The sequence below is a fragment of the Leptonychotes weddellii genome, chromosome 7, assembly GCF_054177405.1.
Source record: "Leptonychotes weddellii isolate Sample4059 chromosome 7, ASM5417740v2, whole genome shotgun sequence".
In the NCBI taxonomy this organism is placed as follows: domain Eukaryota; kingdom Metazoa; phylum Chordata; class Mammalia; order Carnivora; family Phocidae; genus Leptonychotes; species Leptonychotes weddellii.
The window spans coordinates 95,120,346-95,140,116 of record NC_138375.1 but is presented as its reverse complement, the minus strand read 5'-3'; the positions used below and the strand labels follow the sequence as shown (position 1 = coordinate 95,140,116).

Sequence of the window (19,771 nt, the reverse complement as noted above, 5' to 3'; positions counted from 1 at the left end):
AGCTGGTAAGAAAGCCCACCTCTTGGTCAAGTAGAGCAATTGTTCAATTTGGGGCAATAAGGGAAACCGTCATGAGGGAAAGGATCGGGGACTTGGCTTTCCAGCAGTTTCGATGTGTGTGTGTGTGTGTGTGTGTGTGTGTGTGTGTGTGTGTGTGTCCACTCTGTCCCATTCCTGCTTGCATGGTTAGAAGTTCACTGACCACCGGTGTGTGTCTCCTCACTTGGTCTTTTGACCTTTAGATAAGAGATAGCCAGCAAAAGAGTACCAAGATGCTACGTGTAGTCACAAAGTGAAGGAGCATGGCTAGTGAGACACTTAGCTTTGTTCTACTTTGGCCAGACCTAAGAATGGGAAGAAGTGATAGTGTGGATACTTTCAGCTCGCTGTGGCCACAGTGTACTCTGTGCACCTGGTGAGTCTTCAGTGGCCCCGGGGCTTAGTGGCGTGGCTCTGACCGGGCTCACCCTTCAACCTCAGCCTCCTCTGTAGATTGTTCTTCTTGTCAAACACACACACAGTTTCACATGACCCGTTAAGCTCTGTTTAGATTCACACAGATGGAACAGTGACAGCAACAGTAAATTAGAAGTGTGTCTGCTTATAAAACAAGAAAAACAGAGTAGAATTGGTGTTGTGGAAGGTGAACTAAGTTTTTCTTAAAATTTCTCTATTTCACCTGTATTATCCTCTCAGAATTGTTAGAATTATAGGTAACATATGAAGACAATCAGTTATAATCAGAGAAATGAGGAGTGATTCATAGAGAAATTGACATTTCACTGTTGCTTGATCAAAATCACTTACTGAGTACTAGTTCAGTAATGCTGCAAAAAGCAACTGGGGCATTGATAAATTCCTTTCCTGACCATGGATGTTTGAGAATGACCATGTTCAGGTTGTTGAGGGCAAGATTTGGAGCCTGAGGATCTCTTATTATAGGCCACACAGTCTTCTCTGTGTAAAGGCCTACTTGAAATTTGTGCGTCTTTGATTTGTTTCTCTAATTAAAACAAAATGTACTAACTAGAACTATCACAGCCAGGTAGGAGCTAGGTTTTGTGTGTATTTTAATTAGTGTAGGGAATTAAGAAATTATAACTTCAGAGAATTAATTGAAAAACGAGTTAAAATAAAGACTCTTTTTGAAGTTTTCTTAAAGCCATGCTGATTAGCAATATAAATATTTTTATATTATTTCTTTATTAGATATGAATGGATTCATTTGGTAGCCAAGCTCCCACTCATGGCAGGGCTAACGCGGTGTGGGCTGGCTGCATGGTTGTTTGTGTGATCAGGATCAGCTTTGATGACTGGCTTCTGTGTTGCAGATATGTTTGCTGTTTCTCCCCTGGGAAGTCCAATGTCCCCCCATTCCCTGTCCTCGGACCCTTCTTCTTCACGAGATTCCTCTCCCAGCCGAGATTCTTCAGCAGCTTCCGCCAGTCCACATCAGCCCATCGTGATCCACAGTTCCGGGAAGAACTATGGTTTTACCATCCGAGCCATCCGGGTGTATGTGGGAGACAGTGACATCTATACGGTGCACCATATTGTTTGGGTAAGGGCAGCAGCTTCTCATCCTTGTTAGTTTTCACTCCCACGCATCCTGGAGAATGAATAAGTTGGCTGAGGCCTATTTACAAGCAGTTTTTCTGTTAAGCTGGTATTTGGGACCTGTTTCATGCCCTTTCCCTTTAGGGGGTGGCATTGAATTTAGCGAAAACTGGTAATTTCTCATAATTCTGCCCAGTTTTCGTGTTTGATTGTCCAGTCTGCATAGCAAGCTGGTGGAAATGGTCAAAGAAAGTCCTCTTGCCACCCTTCTTTTTCGTTTGTTTTCTTTTTCTTTTTATGTAATTTTTTTTCTGGTCTTCTTTTAAAAACAAAACTACCTTCTTCACCCACCTAAAATTTTATAAGGAATGGTCCTATTTTAGGATGATGACAGAAAAGGAATAATAACCATGCCTTCCTGATTTCCTCTTAGGAGCGTACGATCATTTGCTGATTAACTCAGAATAGTCTCCCAGAAGAAACAGCAGATGTTAGGGTTGCCATTTGTTGGCTTACGAATATATACTCTCTTCTTGGACTTTAGAATGTAGAAGAAGGAAGTCCAGCATGCCAGGCAGGACTGAAGGCTGGGGATCTGATCACACACATCAATGGAGAACCGGTGCATGGACTTGTCCACACGGAAGTTATAGAGCTCTTGTTGAAGGTATTATCTTTTTATGTCCATGCCGTACAGATAAAGCAGGTCATCAGAAACAACTGCTACCAAGAATTCTCTCCTTAAGTTCTACAGTTCTTCTCTATGGTACACCCATACACAGTCTTATAACTGAGAAAGGTATTCAGTAGTCTAAGGTTTAATATAAAGGAGAAGAGAATATGAATTCTCTGGTTATTTGTATTGTGAAAACCATGTTCTTATATCTCCCCAATCACTTCCTAATTTAACTTTTTATTCTAAATCATAGGTAACAAGAGTTTTTCATTTTGTGAACCTCACATAGCAAAATCTGTTTGGAAATCACCAATCCTAAGGGTGATTTTCTTCAGGAACATTAAGTAAATTTTATTCTAGTGCAATGGAAGATGAAGTGGTATTACACTGTGAGGTCAGATATGAAGGTTCAGTCTGACAGTTGGATTTCCTTTGAAAGATGGAATTGTGAATACAGGGGTGCCTGGGTGGCTCAGTCGGTTAAGCTTCCCACACTTGGTTTCAGCTCAGGTCGTGATCTCAGGGTCATGAGCTCGAGCCCCACGTCTGGCTTTGCTCTCAGCAGTGAGCCTGCTTGAGATTCTCTCCTCCCTCTCCATCTCCCCCCGCCCCCCTAACGCTCGCTTACTCTCTCGCAAATCTTTTACAAAAAGAATTGTGAAAATATACACATATACCGTAAATGAAAGAAATAGGTAGTAATGGGGGAAGGGGTGCTAGCAATCATTAGGCCTTTCCCCTCTCACACAAATGAATTTGAACGTAAATCATTTTCTATTTCAAATGTAAGCCGAATAAAACCTATAGAGTTAAGACCACAAGAAGCATGAATGTGAGTGGAGAGAGAAAATCTACACTGATCCTCTCGTTTCTGTTGAGTTACTTGCTGTGTCACCTGCTGACTGTAGAATATAAAGTTAGAGCTCCAAATATGGATCTTGTAAAAACACAGATGAAGTTGTGTTTGATTTTAAATCTGTTCAGAAAAAGAAGTCTGTAATCAGAAATACAGTTTCTAATTGGAGGATTATTTTACAAAGCAACGGATTTATGGATGGATGACCTCTTGCTTTTTGAGCACCAGAGGGGCTGTAAGGGACTTCTCTACGAGAGGTGTGAGCCATCGCTTCAAATAACCTACAGCCTATTGAGAGACAGAGCATAAATACATATATGCCATTTAAATAATGTGCATTTAGACTGTTTTCAGAACACTTGCTCTGAGTCCGGTGCTGTAGTAGATGTGGATAACACAGGAATTAAGGTATAGTCCTTGCCCTTGAGAAGTATGGGAGATGTAGGAGATGTATGGAAGCAGATAAAGTTCAACTTAATTAGTCAGGGCTGTAGCAGAGGGAGGAATGTCATACTTTCGGAGAGAATATTCTATGAGCGGGGAGAGACATCATAGAGAAATTTCATTGAATTGAAACATGAAAGAAAATTAGAAATCTAGAAGGCACTACAAAGACGTGGGTGTGCTAAGCCTTCCAAAAATAAGTGCAATTTAATGACTTTTCTCATTTTCTTTCATTCCCGCAGCTAACAGGAGTATATTCTTCAAAAAATTAAGGGTCTGGCCTAGGTTTTGAGAGTAGTTAATAGCATGCATATTCAAAGGTCCATTGTGAAGTAGCAGACTGTAGGAAAGTTACTGCCATCGATTAATTCACATTATTAATCAAATTTTGGTCTTGGGCTCAAAACTGAAGTCTGAGGGGTTGGGGCCTGACGTTGCTGTCATTCATACCCACCAGGTCGCTCCCCGACACTAGCCACCTTTCTCACAAATGCGTGTATCGATCACTGGAGGGATAGGAGTCAATATTGAGAGAACACCACAGTGCCATAGGCAGCGTTGGAAATCAGCCGAAGGTCGTGCTGAACACAATGCAAATCGGACAGAGCCCTGCAGGGCAGATATTAACTATTAAAGCTTTGCGCATAATCCCAGCATTTACCCAATGCCTGGGATATAGATGGGTACCCAATAACTGTTTGTGGTATTGAGGTGAACAGTGGGGTTCTCCTTTGCCTGCTATCCAAGAGTTACCATGGGAGGAGCCAAATACCACACCACTAACTTTTGTTATGTTTTGACTCATGTCTTGATATATATATGCCATTCAGTTCGCCGTTCAACATTAAATGGCTGCCATTAGGCTACGCTTTGCAGTGTGGCCACTGAACAGAAACAGAGGACATGGTGGATAAGACCTGAGTTTTTTAGTTTCATTCCCCATCTATCCCTGATAATATTCTTTGCCCACCTGGTATGCAACAACTCACTCCCAGTAAGTGTCCAAGAAATGGGAGGAGGCACAACAGGGTTGCTGACTCGGAGATCCTTTGGCTCTGTGAAAGTCACCTGAAATGACTTCGGGCTCTCCAGGGCAAAATTCTAGAAGGGATGTAAAGACTCCTGAGTCTGACAAGCACCTTCTTTCATGGTACCTGCTCCTGTGGTCCAGGCCTGCCCCATGGCTAACTCACAGATCCACCCTCTGTGAAGAAGAGCCCGGGCAAGTTGTTGTGGGTTTCCCTCCCTCCCACCCCCTGTCTACATATCCAGTATCTAAACCTTTTCACCGCAGAGCTAGGCAGACAGAGGTGTTACTTATCTCTAAAATGCTCCTTGCTCTTTTCTAGGAGCTCACCCTTTGTTTTAGATAATAAGTCTGTGTTTTAGAGGTGAGGTTCTCTTAGTTGTTATTCATCCTGCTAGAGCTTTTGCAAATCTTGGCATTAGCATTTAAAAGAGGGTCAAAGGGATTTTGAATGGTAACTCAGTTCGGCTTTCTGCCTTCTTTATAACAGTGTGGCATAGCTCCTGCCACAGCACATCTTCGTGTCATTTCGTGTGTCTGCTCATAAAATCACAAGAAATAATAAACTGAAATATATATATATATTTATATATATTTAAAAAATACGCATTTGTTTCCTTGGCTGAGACATTTGATGATTTTCATAATTTGTTTTACATTTGATATGATTCAAGATTTTAAAACCTGCTTCTGTGAAATTTGAAGATAGATTTCTCCTGAAGGTCTCTGGCAAGGCCTCTTGGCAGAATCCAGTCCCATCTATAGCATTTTGTCCTCCTCCGGTTACGGAGCACCTTCGTTCCTGGATCTAGTCAGCGTGTCTCTGAAATTGTGTAAACGCACACATAGGGTATTGGAGAGCCGTGACATCTCTGTCACAGAGCCAACAGAGGATCCTGCCTCTGGTTCGTAAAGGGAGCACTGGAGAGGAGCAACCAATGTAATGAAACAAAAAGGATACAAGGGATTTAATTATCTTCCCAGTGAACTGTGTAATCATGTAGCTTTCTTCCAAATTTAAACAGCGATTCTGGGACAAAGTGTAAAGTGAGGAGCATCCACACTGGGCTGCCTCATGCCGTCGCTCCTGGAACACCAGGGCGGTAGCTCTATTTTGGTGTTCTTGGCTGCTGTTTCCTTGATGTTTAGACTTGCAGACTACTTCATGAAATGTCGTGGCACCCTTAGGAGAAGGTGGAGGCTGCTAGGTGTCTGTTTAGAAATGCTTGTACAGTGTTCACTTATCTTTTGGAATGTGAACGTAGGAAGCATTTTCCACGTTTAATACCTTCAACCTTTGGTCTTATTTACTCTTGCAACTTGCAAGCAAACCTGCTGGGGAGGCACTAACGTACGTCCACAGTCACTTCACATCATAGATCCATGGAATTATAGAATCTTTGCTTCTCCAGTTCAGTTCCCCATTGGCTCTGGGACTCCCTTAAAGTGTGCTCCTTCACCTTCGCCTCCCCCTCTCCTGCCACAAGGAGTTAATCACCTCCATTTGGCTTTCAGGTAGCTTTCTCAGAGAACTTCACAAAAGCAATAAAATCTTTCTCCACCCACTGCCGTGGTGGGTGAAGTCCATATTGATGCACGTAATAACGTGCCCGGCTTTACCTCTCTAATCTGGGAAACTCTCAATTCAGTCAGGTTGCTTTTTCAGGATAGCATTAGTTTAAATGCCCAGTACATAAGAGAGGTATGTTCTTCATCAGCCTGTGCTTCAAAAATTTCCTTTCTATGAACTCTGGGGAACTTTTAGATACTAGAATGAAGGCCATCAAATAGCATCATTATTACCATCCTTACATATTCTTTGAACCCTGAAAATGTGCAGAGCATTGTGTTAGGTCCTGAAAGATCATATAACAGAGGACACACAAGAATAATAGGTAATAGGGAATGCTTTATGTAGACGAGCGCCTATAATCCTTACACCCTAGGAGGTAGGTGCTATAAATAACAGTGTGTTCCCACCTTACAGATGAAGAAATTAAAGCAGGAGAAAGTTAGCAGAGCACCCCGAGGTTATCTGCTAGGAAGGAGCAGAAAAGGATTTGCACCCTGCTGTGTAGTATCGGGCCTGTGCATCGCATTAATCCAACCATAGTGCTCCATACCTGCAGTTCTCTGATTGCCACATGGAGAAACGGTTGCAATACCGGTCTGTAGTCAAAGGAGCAGACTGTAAATATGGCCCAAAGCCCAAACGAGAGGGCGCTGAAACTAGGGTAGACAGGAAGAGTTGGGGGTTATGGGTAGAGAGTTAGCGTATGTGAAGGGAGTGTGGGATGGTCTCAGCAGAACATAGAGGGTGTGTGCACACAGAAGGGCAAAAACTCAAAGTGCTAGAGGTACATGAGTAAACTAGTGTGGCAGGAGCCTGGGTTTGTATATGGGATGGGGTGTGCAAGATGGTTGAGGCTGGATTGTGGAGGATGTGAACGAGAGCAAAGACATAGGCCTACAGAACGTGCAACATTCCCCATGTGCATGATGCAGAGAAAGGAATGTAAAAATAGTCTTACCTCAATAAGATATCCAAGGCCAACCGATAAGCTAACATGGAGCCAGACTGAGAGGAAGAGATTGGTTAGCCTCCCATTGTATTGAGTTCAGGCAGCTTAAAGTAATTCCCCTCCCATCATGCACAATTATACAAATGGTTTATAGTAAAAGTGAACAAACTGAACATTTAACAATCTGCTGGCCCCATTTTTTGTTGTTTTTTAAACAAGTACCACAGAATTTCTCTTAGAAGAGTTCACTCGTTCTTCAGAAGAATGTAGTGAGGATGAACTGACCCAGTAAGATAAATTGCACTGAGCTCAGACAGCCCTCCATGTAGCCAATGAATCCACCAGGTGGCAGGCTTTATGATTCCTACCCTATTGTCGAAAAAGTTATTTTTCCATTCATTTACCACTTTCGTTGTCATTAATGCTCCCAGTGAAATATTTGCACTCTGTATCTTCTGTGTCTGTAGTTCCTGCTTAGGGAAGTTATCTCGGTGTATTTACATAAGTCAAGCAAACTGTCCTTTGGAATAGCCATATATAGAAACAAGAAAGACAAAACCGGGTTTGGTTTTTATAGGGGAAGGGAATATTTGTACAGAGCTCAGTGGTGTGCTCTGATTTAAAAACCCTGGTCATAACTATTTTCTGATGAGATATGTTCATCATTTATGTTTATTTCTTAAAATGTTTATGCTATTTTTGTATTTCTTCGTTTTCTTCTTGATAGTCTGATACGTTGATCATTCTGAACTATATTAACCCAATGACTGGTTCCCTCACCACCACCCGTTAAGTACAAGCCATGTACTCTGCTGGGAGCAAGAGAGGTGGAGGACCAGGGCACACCATGCCCATGATGAGTGGGCACAGGAGATGAGAGGCAGAGGGCCAGGGGTGGGCTCTTCCAAACTGGGCTCTGGGACGTCCCCTTGGGAAGAAAACCCAGTGTCCCTGAATCTGTTTTCCTCATCTTTCATGCAAGGATAACAATTCTTTCCCACTTCACCAGGTTGTAAAAAAATAAAACAGCCCTCCTGACATGGTGGTGAAAATAAAATAAGAGAATATATGTGAAAAACACTTTAATGCTCAAAATACGCTTTTAAAAAGCCTGCGTGACATTGTTAACCACTTATAGATAAAGACAGGAAGGCCGGTGGTGAATTATGCTAGAAAGGGTAGAATTGGACTCTGGTTCAGTGACTCACATACTAGGACAGCCTCAGTGGTCATGAAGGCTCTCTGTGTCCCATCTGTATATGAATATGGAAAAAGGTTGAAAGAACCACATGGTCACGAAGGCTCTCTGTGTCCCGTCTATGTATGAATATGGAAAAGGGTTGAAAGAACCACAATGAAAGATGAACTCCATCCATCTTGGTTGCTCTTTTCATTCACCTAAGGCATGCAGGACAAACTTACATTTTATTTTAGCATGACCTCCCTCAATTTGTGAAGAGAAGATCCCATTCCAAACAACCTCCAATGGCAGGCCTTTCATACTTAGAAGCTGAATGTTCTGTTCAAACAAGAAATAGAGTGTCAGTCTTTACCATCAGATGAAGGTTTATTCTTTAAAGTTTTGGCATTTGCATGTAGAACATACAGTTTATTCTTTCAGAATGATTTTTTTTCCTTTTGTTTCAGTTCGAATCCTATTTCCCTAAAATATTTTTTTACAATTAGGACATTAGGTGTGGGAATTCATGTTTTAAATATACAAAAAACTCTAAAAATCAGTCATAAAATACTAAGACTTGCTGATTCTAAAGTGGATATAAGACATGGACAGACCATCTCCTGAAGAGATAGAAATGACCAAAATAAATGAGACACCGTCAAAGAACGGAGATTAAAACTTGATAGAGCTTATTTGTATAAAATTGGTCATTTGTTTAATGTTAATATTCAGTTCTGACAAACCTGTGGTAAGAAAGGTATTTATGGGGGCACCTGGGTGGCTCAGTCAGTTAAGCGTCTGACTCCTGCTTTTGGCTCAGGTCATGGAGTCCTGAGATCAACCCTTGTGTAGACTTCCAAGCTCAGCATGGAGTCTGCTTAAGATTCTCTCTCCCTCTCCCTCTGCCCCTCCCCTTGCTCGCTCTCTCTCTCTCAATCTCTCTCTCAAATAAATCTTAAAAAAATATTTATGTGCTGCCCACAAAAATACATATTGACATAAACTTTCTGTAAAATAGTGTATTAGTATGGACCAAGAGTCTATAAAAAATTTGGAAAGAGCCTTTGATTTGCTGCATTGACTCTAATTATGTAATCTAAGGAAAATGACAGAGATTAGGACAGTGATTTATAGATAAGGGTACTTATGACTCGTAAAAGAACTGAAAAGTAGAAAACAATAGCAGTATGGAAATACTTAAGGTTTGATTCACCCATCTCCTGGAATATTATTTATACAGCCAATAAAAATTATGTTCTTAATGAACATTCAATGATGCAGGGAAGGTTTTTCAAGTTATATAATGTGAAATGGAAAAACAACATAAAGCTAAATATTAGATTAACTAAGATTAAAATTATTTATGAAGTATGTCCATATATGTGCATAATTTATACATGCCTGAAAAAAGATCAAGAAATATACTGAAATATTACCAGTGTTAGCTGAGTGATAGGTTTCTCAATGATTTTTATTTTTACTTATGCTTTACAATTACTTCTTATGATGTCATGTATTATTTCCCAAACTGGAATGGGGGCGTAGATGTTAACATGAAAGCAGTCAGTCCTCATTGGTTTGGTCCCCTGCCCCCACCATACTTAACTCCCCCATCACTTAGTACCACTTAGAGCTGACTTGCTAGGTGTTTTCCAGGCTTAGGCCTTTTGAAAGACCCTTCTCCTTGTACTTCTTGTCTTTTCAAGGTAATCAGGGCCATCTGTGATTTTGAAAGGACATGTTTCTCCCCTGGTTATTAAGAAATTCAAGAAGAGGTCATTGATGCAGGAGTGAAGGGGATCAGTCCTACCATTTGCCCTGGGCACCCCTCGGCCCGGCTTCTGACTCCACTCTCCTCTCTACCCTCAGGGCCTGCCCAGCAAGCCCTGTCCCAGCACTGAGTGAAAGGCCCAGAAATCCACCAGGAGTTACCTTACGATCCGTGACCTGGTTAAAGAGAGGCTGTTTTATACTCACTGGCATCGACTTTCCAGTTCGGCAAGCTGACAAGTTTTATGGTGACAGAAAAGGAATCTTTTAAAATAATTAAAAATAAAAGTCTCATTCAGTTTTGCTAGTCTGTGATTTCTAGGTCAAAGGAAAAACACAAAAAGAAAAAAGAAAAATAAATCAACCAAGAACAGACAGCCCCTGGGCACATTTATACTTAATACATATGGATGAAGAGAACTCTTATTTATAGAGTGCTTTCCACCTGTCACACTCGGTGCTGAAGGCTTTACTAACTCCATCCCATGGAATCCTCACATGAGCCCCTGTGAGATAGGTATGATTCCGCTGTTAGATAGTGCAGGTATTTGAGGCAGAGAGGAGAAGCAACCTCCTGCGGTCACCGGACTTGGATTTGAACTCACATCTGTGGAGTCCAGAGCCTGCCCTCTTAAAGCAACCTGTCATTTTGCCCTCCACCCTTTGTGTTCTGTCAGGATGTCACTGCTTAAAAGGTTACTTAGAAATGGAAGGCTTTTGTACATATGTCTTTAGGTATCTTTGTCTTTGAATCTCCTAGCCCAGTTCTGATCTTATTTCCTCCCAGAGTTTCCCTTTAATACCACCCACTTTTTTTATAGAGTGGAAATAAGGTGTCAATCACTACTACCCCATTTGAAAACACATCAATCAAAACGGGACCAGCGAGGAGAAACAGCTATAAGAGCCGGATGGTGAGGCGGAGCAAGAAATCTAAGAAGAAAGAAAGTCTAGAAAGGTTAGTTACAGCAGTATTTTTGCGAGTTTGGTATATACCCATGTCGGAGGAAACTTACCCTTACTTAATTTAAACACTTATATGTGAGAAAGATCCATTGCTCTGTGAGACATTTCATGCTGTGGTTCAAATATTTATACATTAAAGTTCACATTCATAATAGCATTATTTTTCACAATGAAAAGATTTACATAGTTACATCATAGAAAAATTCAGATTGCTTTTTTTTCCCTGTGTGAGTACCATGAAAAGCCCTTTGCTGTTTTTTAAGCCTCTAGACTTCATTTCAAGTGAGTTGGATTTAAGGCACTGGATCTTCAGGCAGTTTTTAGCATTAAATCTACATTTAATAATGTCCTTTACATTATCTAAAAACATACAATTGCTATTTTTTAAGTGGCAGATACTAGAAAATAACTATAAAGCATCCAAATAAGCCTAAAAATAAAGGAGTTTTGTTTTACTGACTGAAGATCTAACTGGGTTACACATTTGCAATCAGGGAGGGACTATGAGTCTTTTTGTGCTCTCTGCACACACTGGCAAAATGCGTGTATGTGTTTGAGGTGGGGACATTTCTCGCCAGACAACTGTCTGGATGGGCTCCCCACGTGACGCCACAGAAGCATCCCTCCTTTGCCCACTTGGATCTAATGTGTCTGATTGTATTAAGAGGATTTTTAGTGATAGAAATGTGGGAAAATAAGTAAATGAAAAAAGAATGCTTATTAAGTCCAGGAAAGACAAAAGCATACAAGAAAGGAAATGGAATCATGCTTTGCATAGCCCAGCTGTGAACAATATTTATAATATAAAATAGAGGGAAAAAAGGCCACCCTTTTCTCTAACCGAAAGTTTTGGTTTAGCTCTAGAGGGAGGAATAGAAAAAGGGAAGTGTATTTGGTCAGAAGGTGGAAGGGGGCTTGTGTAAGAGCTTCATCCTCATCTTCTCTGCTAGGAAATCAATAGCTAGTTTCTAAAACTGAAAAACGAAAACATAGCATAAAGAGATTACTTAGCAATATGCAGACAAATAGGAGAAGAAACAGCTAAAGGAGTAGAAAGTGGTTTCTCAGGCGACTGGGCCAAGGGCAGAGTAGCGGAGTTGCTATTTTTCATTATGAACTGTATAAAATGATGTAATTGTTTAACCCAAGTACATGTATTGCTTTGATTAAAATTAAACACATGAGTTCTGAGATATGTGCTTTATTAGATAAATAAGTGATTTATATATTTTTTAATGTGTGCTTTATATTTGGATTAATTTGGATTATGCTTTAAGTCATACAGAGCACTGTTTCAAGGGGCAGCAGTGTTTAAACTTTTGCTTAAGCTCACTGGGGGTGGGTGAGGCTTGCATGATGGCAGAGGTAAAAGAACTTTCTACAGCCACTTGCACTTCTAAGCCGTCTGAAGCTTTTTTTTTTTTTTTTTTTGCTTTAAGATATGCTTGTTGAGCACTAAATACACATTTGCTTCTGCTGCAGCATAGTGTCTGGTGCCCTGCTGATACGATAAGCTTCAGTTCACCTTTCTCACTTTTTCTATGTTAATGTACAGCCTACATTGTCATTAGGAATTTTCAAGAGCCCACAGTGGAATAAGCACAGCAAACAGCCCCTCCTAGATAAAGCCTCTGCCCAGCGTATCACCATTAAAGAATTCTATATCCAAGATAATGGTTTTTCTTCCAGAGATTTACTTTGTATTATTTCTTAATTAAATTGTGTCATTGTGTCTGAGGGTGCATGCTTAGAATCTTTCGGGTAAAGAATGCCCTCCTCATAAACCTGACAAATAAATAAATGAATACTTATTTCATGTATTTTATATTTTTCCTACTTTCTCAGCCCTTCCTAAAGTATTTGGAATTGAGAGAGCTTCCGTTATATACTATCAAAGACTCTTCCTTTCTAAGTCATAAGAAGGTTTTTAATTTGAAAGTGGGTACCTACGCCTTAGTGTAGGATCTGCCACCAGACCGCTGTCCCTCGCCCAGAGGTGTGAACTGACTACACGGGTATTGTGGGGAGACAGGGGTGGCCCCAGATGTAGAATCTAATCAGTTTTCTCTTGTTTTCACTCTAGGAGAAGATCCCTTTTCAAAAAACTAGCCAAGCAACCTTCTCCTTTGCTCCACACCAGCCGAAGTTTCTCCTGCTTGAACCGGTCCCTATCATCAGGGGAGAGCCTCCCGGGTTCCCCCACTCACAGCTTGTCTCCCCGGTCCCCCACGCCCAGCTATCGCTCCACCCCCGACTTCCCATCCGGTGAGTGAGTCTCCTGGCCCACACAGCAAGGGAGAGTTGAGAGGAGGTCAGAATCACCATCTGAGCTCCTGAGGGACAGGAGGCTTATTCCACTTAATGAAAGATGGTTGAGGATGTAGATGGCAACGAACAGGATTTATAGGGCAGTCATGAGATGTGGCTATTTAGACCTAATTAAGGCAGGAAGTAGTGGGTTGAACCCTGATGTGGGGAAGGTTTATCTGAAAAGCGTGTATTCATTAGAGTTAAATGCTAAGACAATTTTCTGACCTTTATCGGACCTGATCTAAAAGAGTTTGGGTTGGAAGCACGGAAAGAAAAGGGAAGGAGTCCACTGCTCACGGCTTTCTGTTTTCTACCCACAGGTACTAATTCCTCTCAGAGCAGCTCCCCCAGCTCTAGCGCCCCCAATTCCCCAGCGGGGTCAGGACACATCCGGCCCAGCACCCTCCATGGTCTGGCCCCCAAACTCAGCGGACAGCGCTACCGGTCCGGAAGGCGGAAGTCGGCTGGCAGCATCCCCCTCTCCCCGCTGGCCCGGACCCCCTCTCCAACGCCACAGCCCACCTCCCCCCAGCGGTCACCATCCCCTCTGTTGGGACATTCCCTTGGCAATCCCAAGATCGCTCAGGCCTTTCCCAGCAAAATGCACTCCCCTCCCACCATCGTCAGACATATTGTGAGGCCCAAGAGCGCAGAGCCCCCGAGGTCCCCGCTGCTCAAGCGCGTGCAGTCAGAGGAGAAGCTCTCCCCCTCCTATGGCAGTGACAAAAAGCACCTGTGTTCCCGCAAGCACAGCCTGGAGGTGACCCAGGAGGAAGCGCAGCGGGAGCAGCCTCAGCGGGAAGTGACCTTGCAGAGCCTGGAGGAGAGTGTGTGTGAGGCGCCTTCGCTCAGCCGCGCCAGGCCTGTGGAGCAAGGCTGCCTGAAGCGCCCCGTCTCCCGGAAGCTGGGGAGACAGGAGTCTGTGGACGAGCTGGACCGAGAGAAGCTGAAGGCCAAGGTGGTAGTGAAGAAACCAGAGGGCTTCCCAGAGAAACAGGAACCCCACCAGAAATCCCATGGACTTGGTAGTGATTTAGAGAACCTCTCGACTTTTCGGCTAGAAGAGAGAGAGAAAAAGATATACCCAAAGGCTTTAGAAAGGTCAAATCATTTTGAAAACAAAGTGGCCTTGCAGGAGACCCAGTCCCTGGGCAGTCTACTGAAAGGGGCTCTTCACAAGCAGGCGAGCGTTCGGGCCAGCGAGGGGGTGACCTCGGAAGGGGCAGCGACGGGCCAAGTCCTGGCACCTGGGGAGCACAGCCAGGGCATCTGTGACTTCAAGCGCACCTCTGCTCCCAGCACCCTCCAGGACACTCTCTGTCACTCCACGGACAGGTCCAGCTCCGCGAAGGGGGACAACCTGGAGAAGGCCCCCCAGGCCAAGGAGTGTCTCCGATGTGAGAAGTTAGACAGCAAACTGGCCAACATCGATTACCTCCGAAAGAAAATGTCACTTGAAGACAAAGACGACAGCCTGTGCCCTGTGCTCAAGCCCAAGATGACCTCTAGTGCCCACGAAAGCCTGCCCGGGAACCCAGTCCGGGCCATGGGTGCACAGCAGGAGGCCCTGCCGGCCTCTGAGAGCCGAGCGTTCATCAGCAGTGCCCACCCGACGCAGATCAGTGCTGTTTCTTTTGTCCCTCTCAAGGCCCTAGCCGGCCGGGTGGATGGTGGAGTGGAGAAGCCGGGCTTGGTTGCTCCCGAGTCACCTGTCCGCAAAAGCCCCTCCGAGTATAAGCTGGAAGGTAGGTCTGTGTCCTGCCTGAAGCCAATTGAGGGCACTTTGGATATTGCTCTCCTGTCTGGACCTCAGGCCTCCAAGACCGAGCTGCCGTCCCCGGAGCCCGCACAGAGCCCCAGCCCCGCCAGTGAGGTGGGGCCCTCTGTGCCACCGGCTCTCCCCAGCAGCGGGGGCATGAAGGGTGACACGGCCGGTCAGAGGGAGCCTTCCCCTGCCAGCTTCAGGATGAGCAAGTCCTACCTGCTGGAGTCCCGGTTCCCGCCCTCCAGCCGGGGTCTCCAGAATTCACCAGCAGCTCCCTTGCCTGAGCCTGAGCTAAAGCGGGACAGGAAAGCTTCCCATGCTGCCAGGAGCCCCGTGACAGCCACGGAAAGCGATCTCCAGCACAGAGAGGGGGGCCCCAGCAAACACCAAGACCACAGCCCCGACACTAAACTCCTCCCCTTCCTGGGGCCGAACCCCCACGGTGCCGACCCGTCCAGGTCACGCAGCCTGCTGCCACCTGAAGGCGCCCCCTCGAGGGAGAAGCTGAGTGGGAGGGAATCGTCTGAAAGAGGCCCTTCCGCAGCCAGAGGCCAGCGGTCCGCTACCGGGCCCGACTCCCGCAGAGACCCCTCCGTGGAGGTGTGTCCTCCAGCAGCTGCTAAAACCAGTGACGGTTCCAGAAACGCCCCCTCTGGGGGAAGGCCCCGCCCCGACGGCTACACACAGCCCCACCCCACCCCCACGGAGAACGCATGGGGGCCCTGTGGGAAAACAAGCCACAGAGACGGCCGGGTTGAGGTGAGGCCGCTGGCGAGGGAGGACTCCTCTTCTTCGCCGTCCGCAGGGACTCCTTCCGAGAGGGAGCCCGGCAGAGGAAGAGGTGGTACGGAACCCCCGCCCGAAGCGCCTCCTACCCGGCGGTCCCTGCAGCCCCCCAGCACTGAGAATGGGAAAGGAGACCCGCTCTCTGGTTGCCCAGCGTGGCAGAAAGACAGTCCCCAGGAGCCCGAGAGGAAGGAAGAGCTTCTACAGAAGCACGTGGGCAGTAGCCCGCGGCCCGCCCCAGTCACCAAAGAACTGCCGGGCCTGGCCGCTCGGCCGAGCCACTGCTCGGGCAGGGAGCCGGGGGGCGGGCCTGGTGCTGCAGAGCCCGGCCCGGGCCTCCACGGCGCCCCCAAGCCGACCGCAGCGCACAGCGAAGGCGGCGGCCACAAGCCCAGGCCTGGCCCTGACCCGAGCCCTCCGCAGTCTAAGCACCCGGACAGGGCCCCCTCCTCCCAGAAGCCGGGCGGTGGGCCTGCAGCGGGCAGAGAGCCTGGGGCTCAGCCGCCGGGGGGCCCCGGCCGAGAGGGCAAGGGCGGCAGCCAGGGTGTGTTGGATGCGCTCCCCGCCCTCCCAGGCTCCCAGAACACAGCCGCTGATGCGACGAGCCAGCGGGGAGGTGGACCCTCCGCTCCGCCGCGCACCGAAGGGGGTCTTGCCGACACCAAGCTGAAACCCGCCAGCGGCGGGCGTCCCCCCGAGGTGCTGGAGAAGCCCGCGCGGCTGCCGTGGCAAGGACACCTCGGAGCTGAGGCGTCGGCAGACCGGCAACCCGCCGCTGCCAGTGAGAGGCAAAACCCGTCCCCAAAGCACCCCAGACCATCCACTGTGAAAGACTGCCCACCTCTGTGCAGACCGGCAGACAAGAGTGCGGGTTCGCCGGCCGGCGCCGCCGACAGGAGGTCTGAGGGCAGGCAGGGCAGCGAAGCACTTTGTGTGGCGGCCGGCAGCGGGAAGCCCGAGGCCAGCCTTCCCCTGGCGCCCGGCGAGGCCAGGCCGAAGGGCACGGAGAGGCCGGCCGCGGCCGTGGGGAAGGGCTTGCCGGAGGCCAAGGGGCGAGGGCTGAGTCCCCAGAAGCCGCCCACCGAGGCAGGCAAGCCCGGTGGTGGCATGAGCCGGTCACCGTCGGCCACCGGGCAGAGCTCTCTGCGCCCCGCTGCCCTCCCGGAGAAGCCTCTGAGCCACTCCTCCAGCTTTCCCGAAGCCAGACCCGGGGCGCGAGAGGCCGCTGCGAGCGGCAGTGACGCGTCCTCCGCCAAGGGCGGCGGGGCTGCCGCTAAGGCCCTGCCTGGTGGGGATGGCCGAACCCCCATGACCAAGAGCGACTCGTTGCCATCCTTTCGGAGCCCCTCCGTCACTCTGGAATTGCACCACCCGGGCCCCAGTGTGGCAGGGGGCGCCGGCCACCGGGACAGGGCCCTGGCGGGAACCGCCACCGTGGGAGAAACCAAAGGGAGAGAGCCCGCCCCGGCCCAGCCCCCTCAGACTCGGAAGCAGAACACGGGCAGAGAAGTCACCAAGGCGTCCCCAGCTCCAAACCCTGAGCGGCCCATCGCCCTTTCTTCTGAGAAGGACTTTGTGGTGCGGCAGAGGCGGGGGAAAGAGAGTGTGCGTAGCAGCCCTCACAAAAAGGCCCCGTAATGGGCCAGGCCCCGGGCCGCACTGGGGAGACCCGACCTGAATGTGTACCTGAGTCTTGACTACCTTTCGAAACCAGCACTGTGGGGGGACGCCCGCGGGCAGAGCCTGGAGCCTCGCCGCCGCCGGGCCGGGCGGGGAGAGGGAGAGAAAGGCCGAAAGTCGGACAGACAGAGGGGACCTTCTTCCAATTGCCTTCCCGATTGTTACCGGTAAAACTGTTACCAGATAGTGTTTGTGCAAACAGCAACGACAAAAACCTTTACAGTTGAGGGTTGTTGAGGAAAAAGATTTTCTCTGTAAATACCTAGCAATGTGTTTGGTTTGGGATGTAGAGTCGGTACCTTGCTGCTGATTGCATTGTTTACCACAGCTTTTTTTTTTTTTTTTCTTTTCCCAGTTAAGATTTTTGCTTTACCACTTACCATAACGTAGTAACGAAGCAAAACGGTTAAAATTGGGTGTATGGAAAAGTATAGCTACGCTCCTGTTCGTCTATACGCATCCACCCACCTGTTTTTTGGTCTGTGGTTTTAAGAGAATGTTTCAATGAAGCTACATTTTTCTAAGTTGAAACATTCTAAGTAGAGTTAAAGGTGAAAGAAAGTCCTAGATACAGTAGATGGTGAGTTTTTGTGTGTATTTTTCAAGAGAGACTTTGGTAGTACTGTATCTGGCTACCTATGTTTCCAGATCTGAAAGTAAGAACTACTCTAATCACTGCATTTGGAATCTTCCTCCATTAGGAATGGCCGGAGCCAAGGGAGCGAACCATTTTCACTTCACAGCCATCCCAGTGGACATTCTGATCCTGGGTCCAACTGTCTGAAAGGCCAGTTGTCCTTGTCTGTGGGCGCATATGTGGGGTCTTCACCCTTGCTGTAGCGGGGGCTGTAAACACACGTCAACTTTATTTCTCTTACTTTCCCTTCTTTTCATGCTCTTAAACTCAGGCCTTTATGCTATGAGTCACTAGTCCAAGAAGCACACATCTTGTAGTAGTTTTGCACCAGCCCTGCTCTTGAACAAAAAGGAAAATTCCTGGCCACACACAAATCTGAGAGTACTTAAATCGATTAAGAAGGATGAGGCATTGGAAGAGGTTTTAAATTGCTTTTTTGAGGGGAAAGGGGGCAGATTTTGGCATCATAGCATATATATTAATGAATAATCAGGACATCAGATACATCTTAATACATAGCTGGGGCCTTATGTTGTAGACGAAGCTTGCTGTTTTTAGCAAGTTCCTGGGTTTCACATTCATTTCTGACGCATCGAGTAGCTCCATACATTACATAACACGATCTCTTTATTTGTATGCAAAAAAAAAAAAATACTGTATTAATAAAGAGCAGCATTTTTTTAACAAAAAGACTTGGTGGAGCTATTTGGTGCTTGAATGTGTCCTTTTTACTTTTGCTAAGCCTTATTTAAATTTTGTATACCATGGGATATGTAGAATTCGTCAAATCATTTTAGTGCTGAGGGGGTTTTTTTGTTTGTTTTTGTTGCAGTTGTCCTGGTGGCTTGTTTTGTATTGTAAGACGACACTTGCTGACATAAGTTCTAAAGGCACTAAGAGAAAATACACGCAGATAAGTCTTTATAAGATGTTTGGGATCCATAGCAGGATATTTTATTTTGTTTTCTAAGAGAAAAAAAACTTACCAATAAATACTAATTCAGCACCCAAACCCCCTCAGATGTCTTAGTATCTTCAAGCTATAAAATTGTTCCTCTAAGCACAGCCTGTGGATTATAAATTATTTAAGCAAGGCTGTAAACCCTTCTCCAAAAAACAAAGGCATAACTTAACTGACTACTTGGTTGTCCTTCATTGTACAATGAGTTGGCAATGGAAAAAAAAAAAAAAGTCCTCCTTGCCCCTGATTTTTTTTTCCCCATGTAGTTTTAGCTCTTCCCCATCACTACATTGTGAAATTGTAGAAGAAACAAATATTCTAAAAGAACTCACGTGGGTTTCCAAAGTGGTCTCAACATTTATAATTCATATCTGTATTTGGCGGTTGTCATAACCCGGTCCTCTGTACTCAGACACCACGGCAGGTCTATCGGGGATGTAGTTCAAGGTTTATAGCCTTTGCTTTTTAACTGTCCAGTTTCCTTTAAAGCACAACTAGCTGCTTGTTTACAAATGATATTTTTATGTATATTTTGTATAGTGTATTATCATTTTTGCCAAATACGTTTTTGCATTTTGGATGAGTAAAGAGTACTTAAGGTTGCATTCATGTAATACCTGTTTGTTGTTGTAAA

General features: G+C 46.0%; 1 protein-coding gene across 13 annotated transcripts in view; it reads left to right on the top strand.

Annotated features, from left to right (window-relative positions):
* MAST4 (microtubule associated serine/threonine kinase family member 4) overlaps nt 1-19,730 on the top strand; it is a 519,579-nt gene extending 499,849 nt beyond the window's left edge. For all 13 annotated transcript variants that reach the window (XM_081825660.1, XM_081825659.1, XM_081825658.1 and 10 more), the window contains 5 exons: nt 1,332-1,561; nt 2,102-2,224; nt 10,854-10,990; nt 13,082-13,263; nt 13,629-19,730. In XM_081825660.1, coding sequence (XP_081681786.1) covers nt 1,332-1,561; nt 2,102-2,224; nt 10,854-10,990; nt 13,082-13,263; nt 13,629-17,497 — 4,541 coding nt within the window. In that variant the 3' untranslated portion in view covers nt 17,498-19,730. The remainder of the gene's footprint in view (nt 1-1,331; nt 1,562-2,101; nt 2,225-10,853; nt 10,991-13,081; nt 13,264-13,628) is intronic.
* The last annotated feature ends 41 nt before the right edge of the window (nt 19,731-19,771 follow it).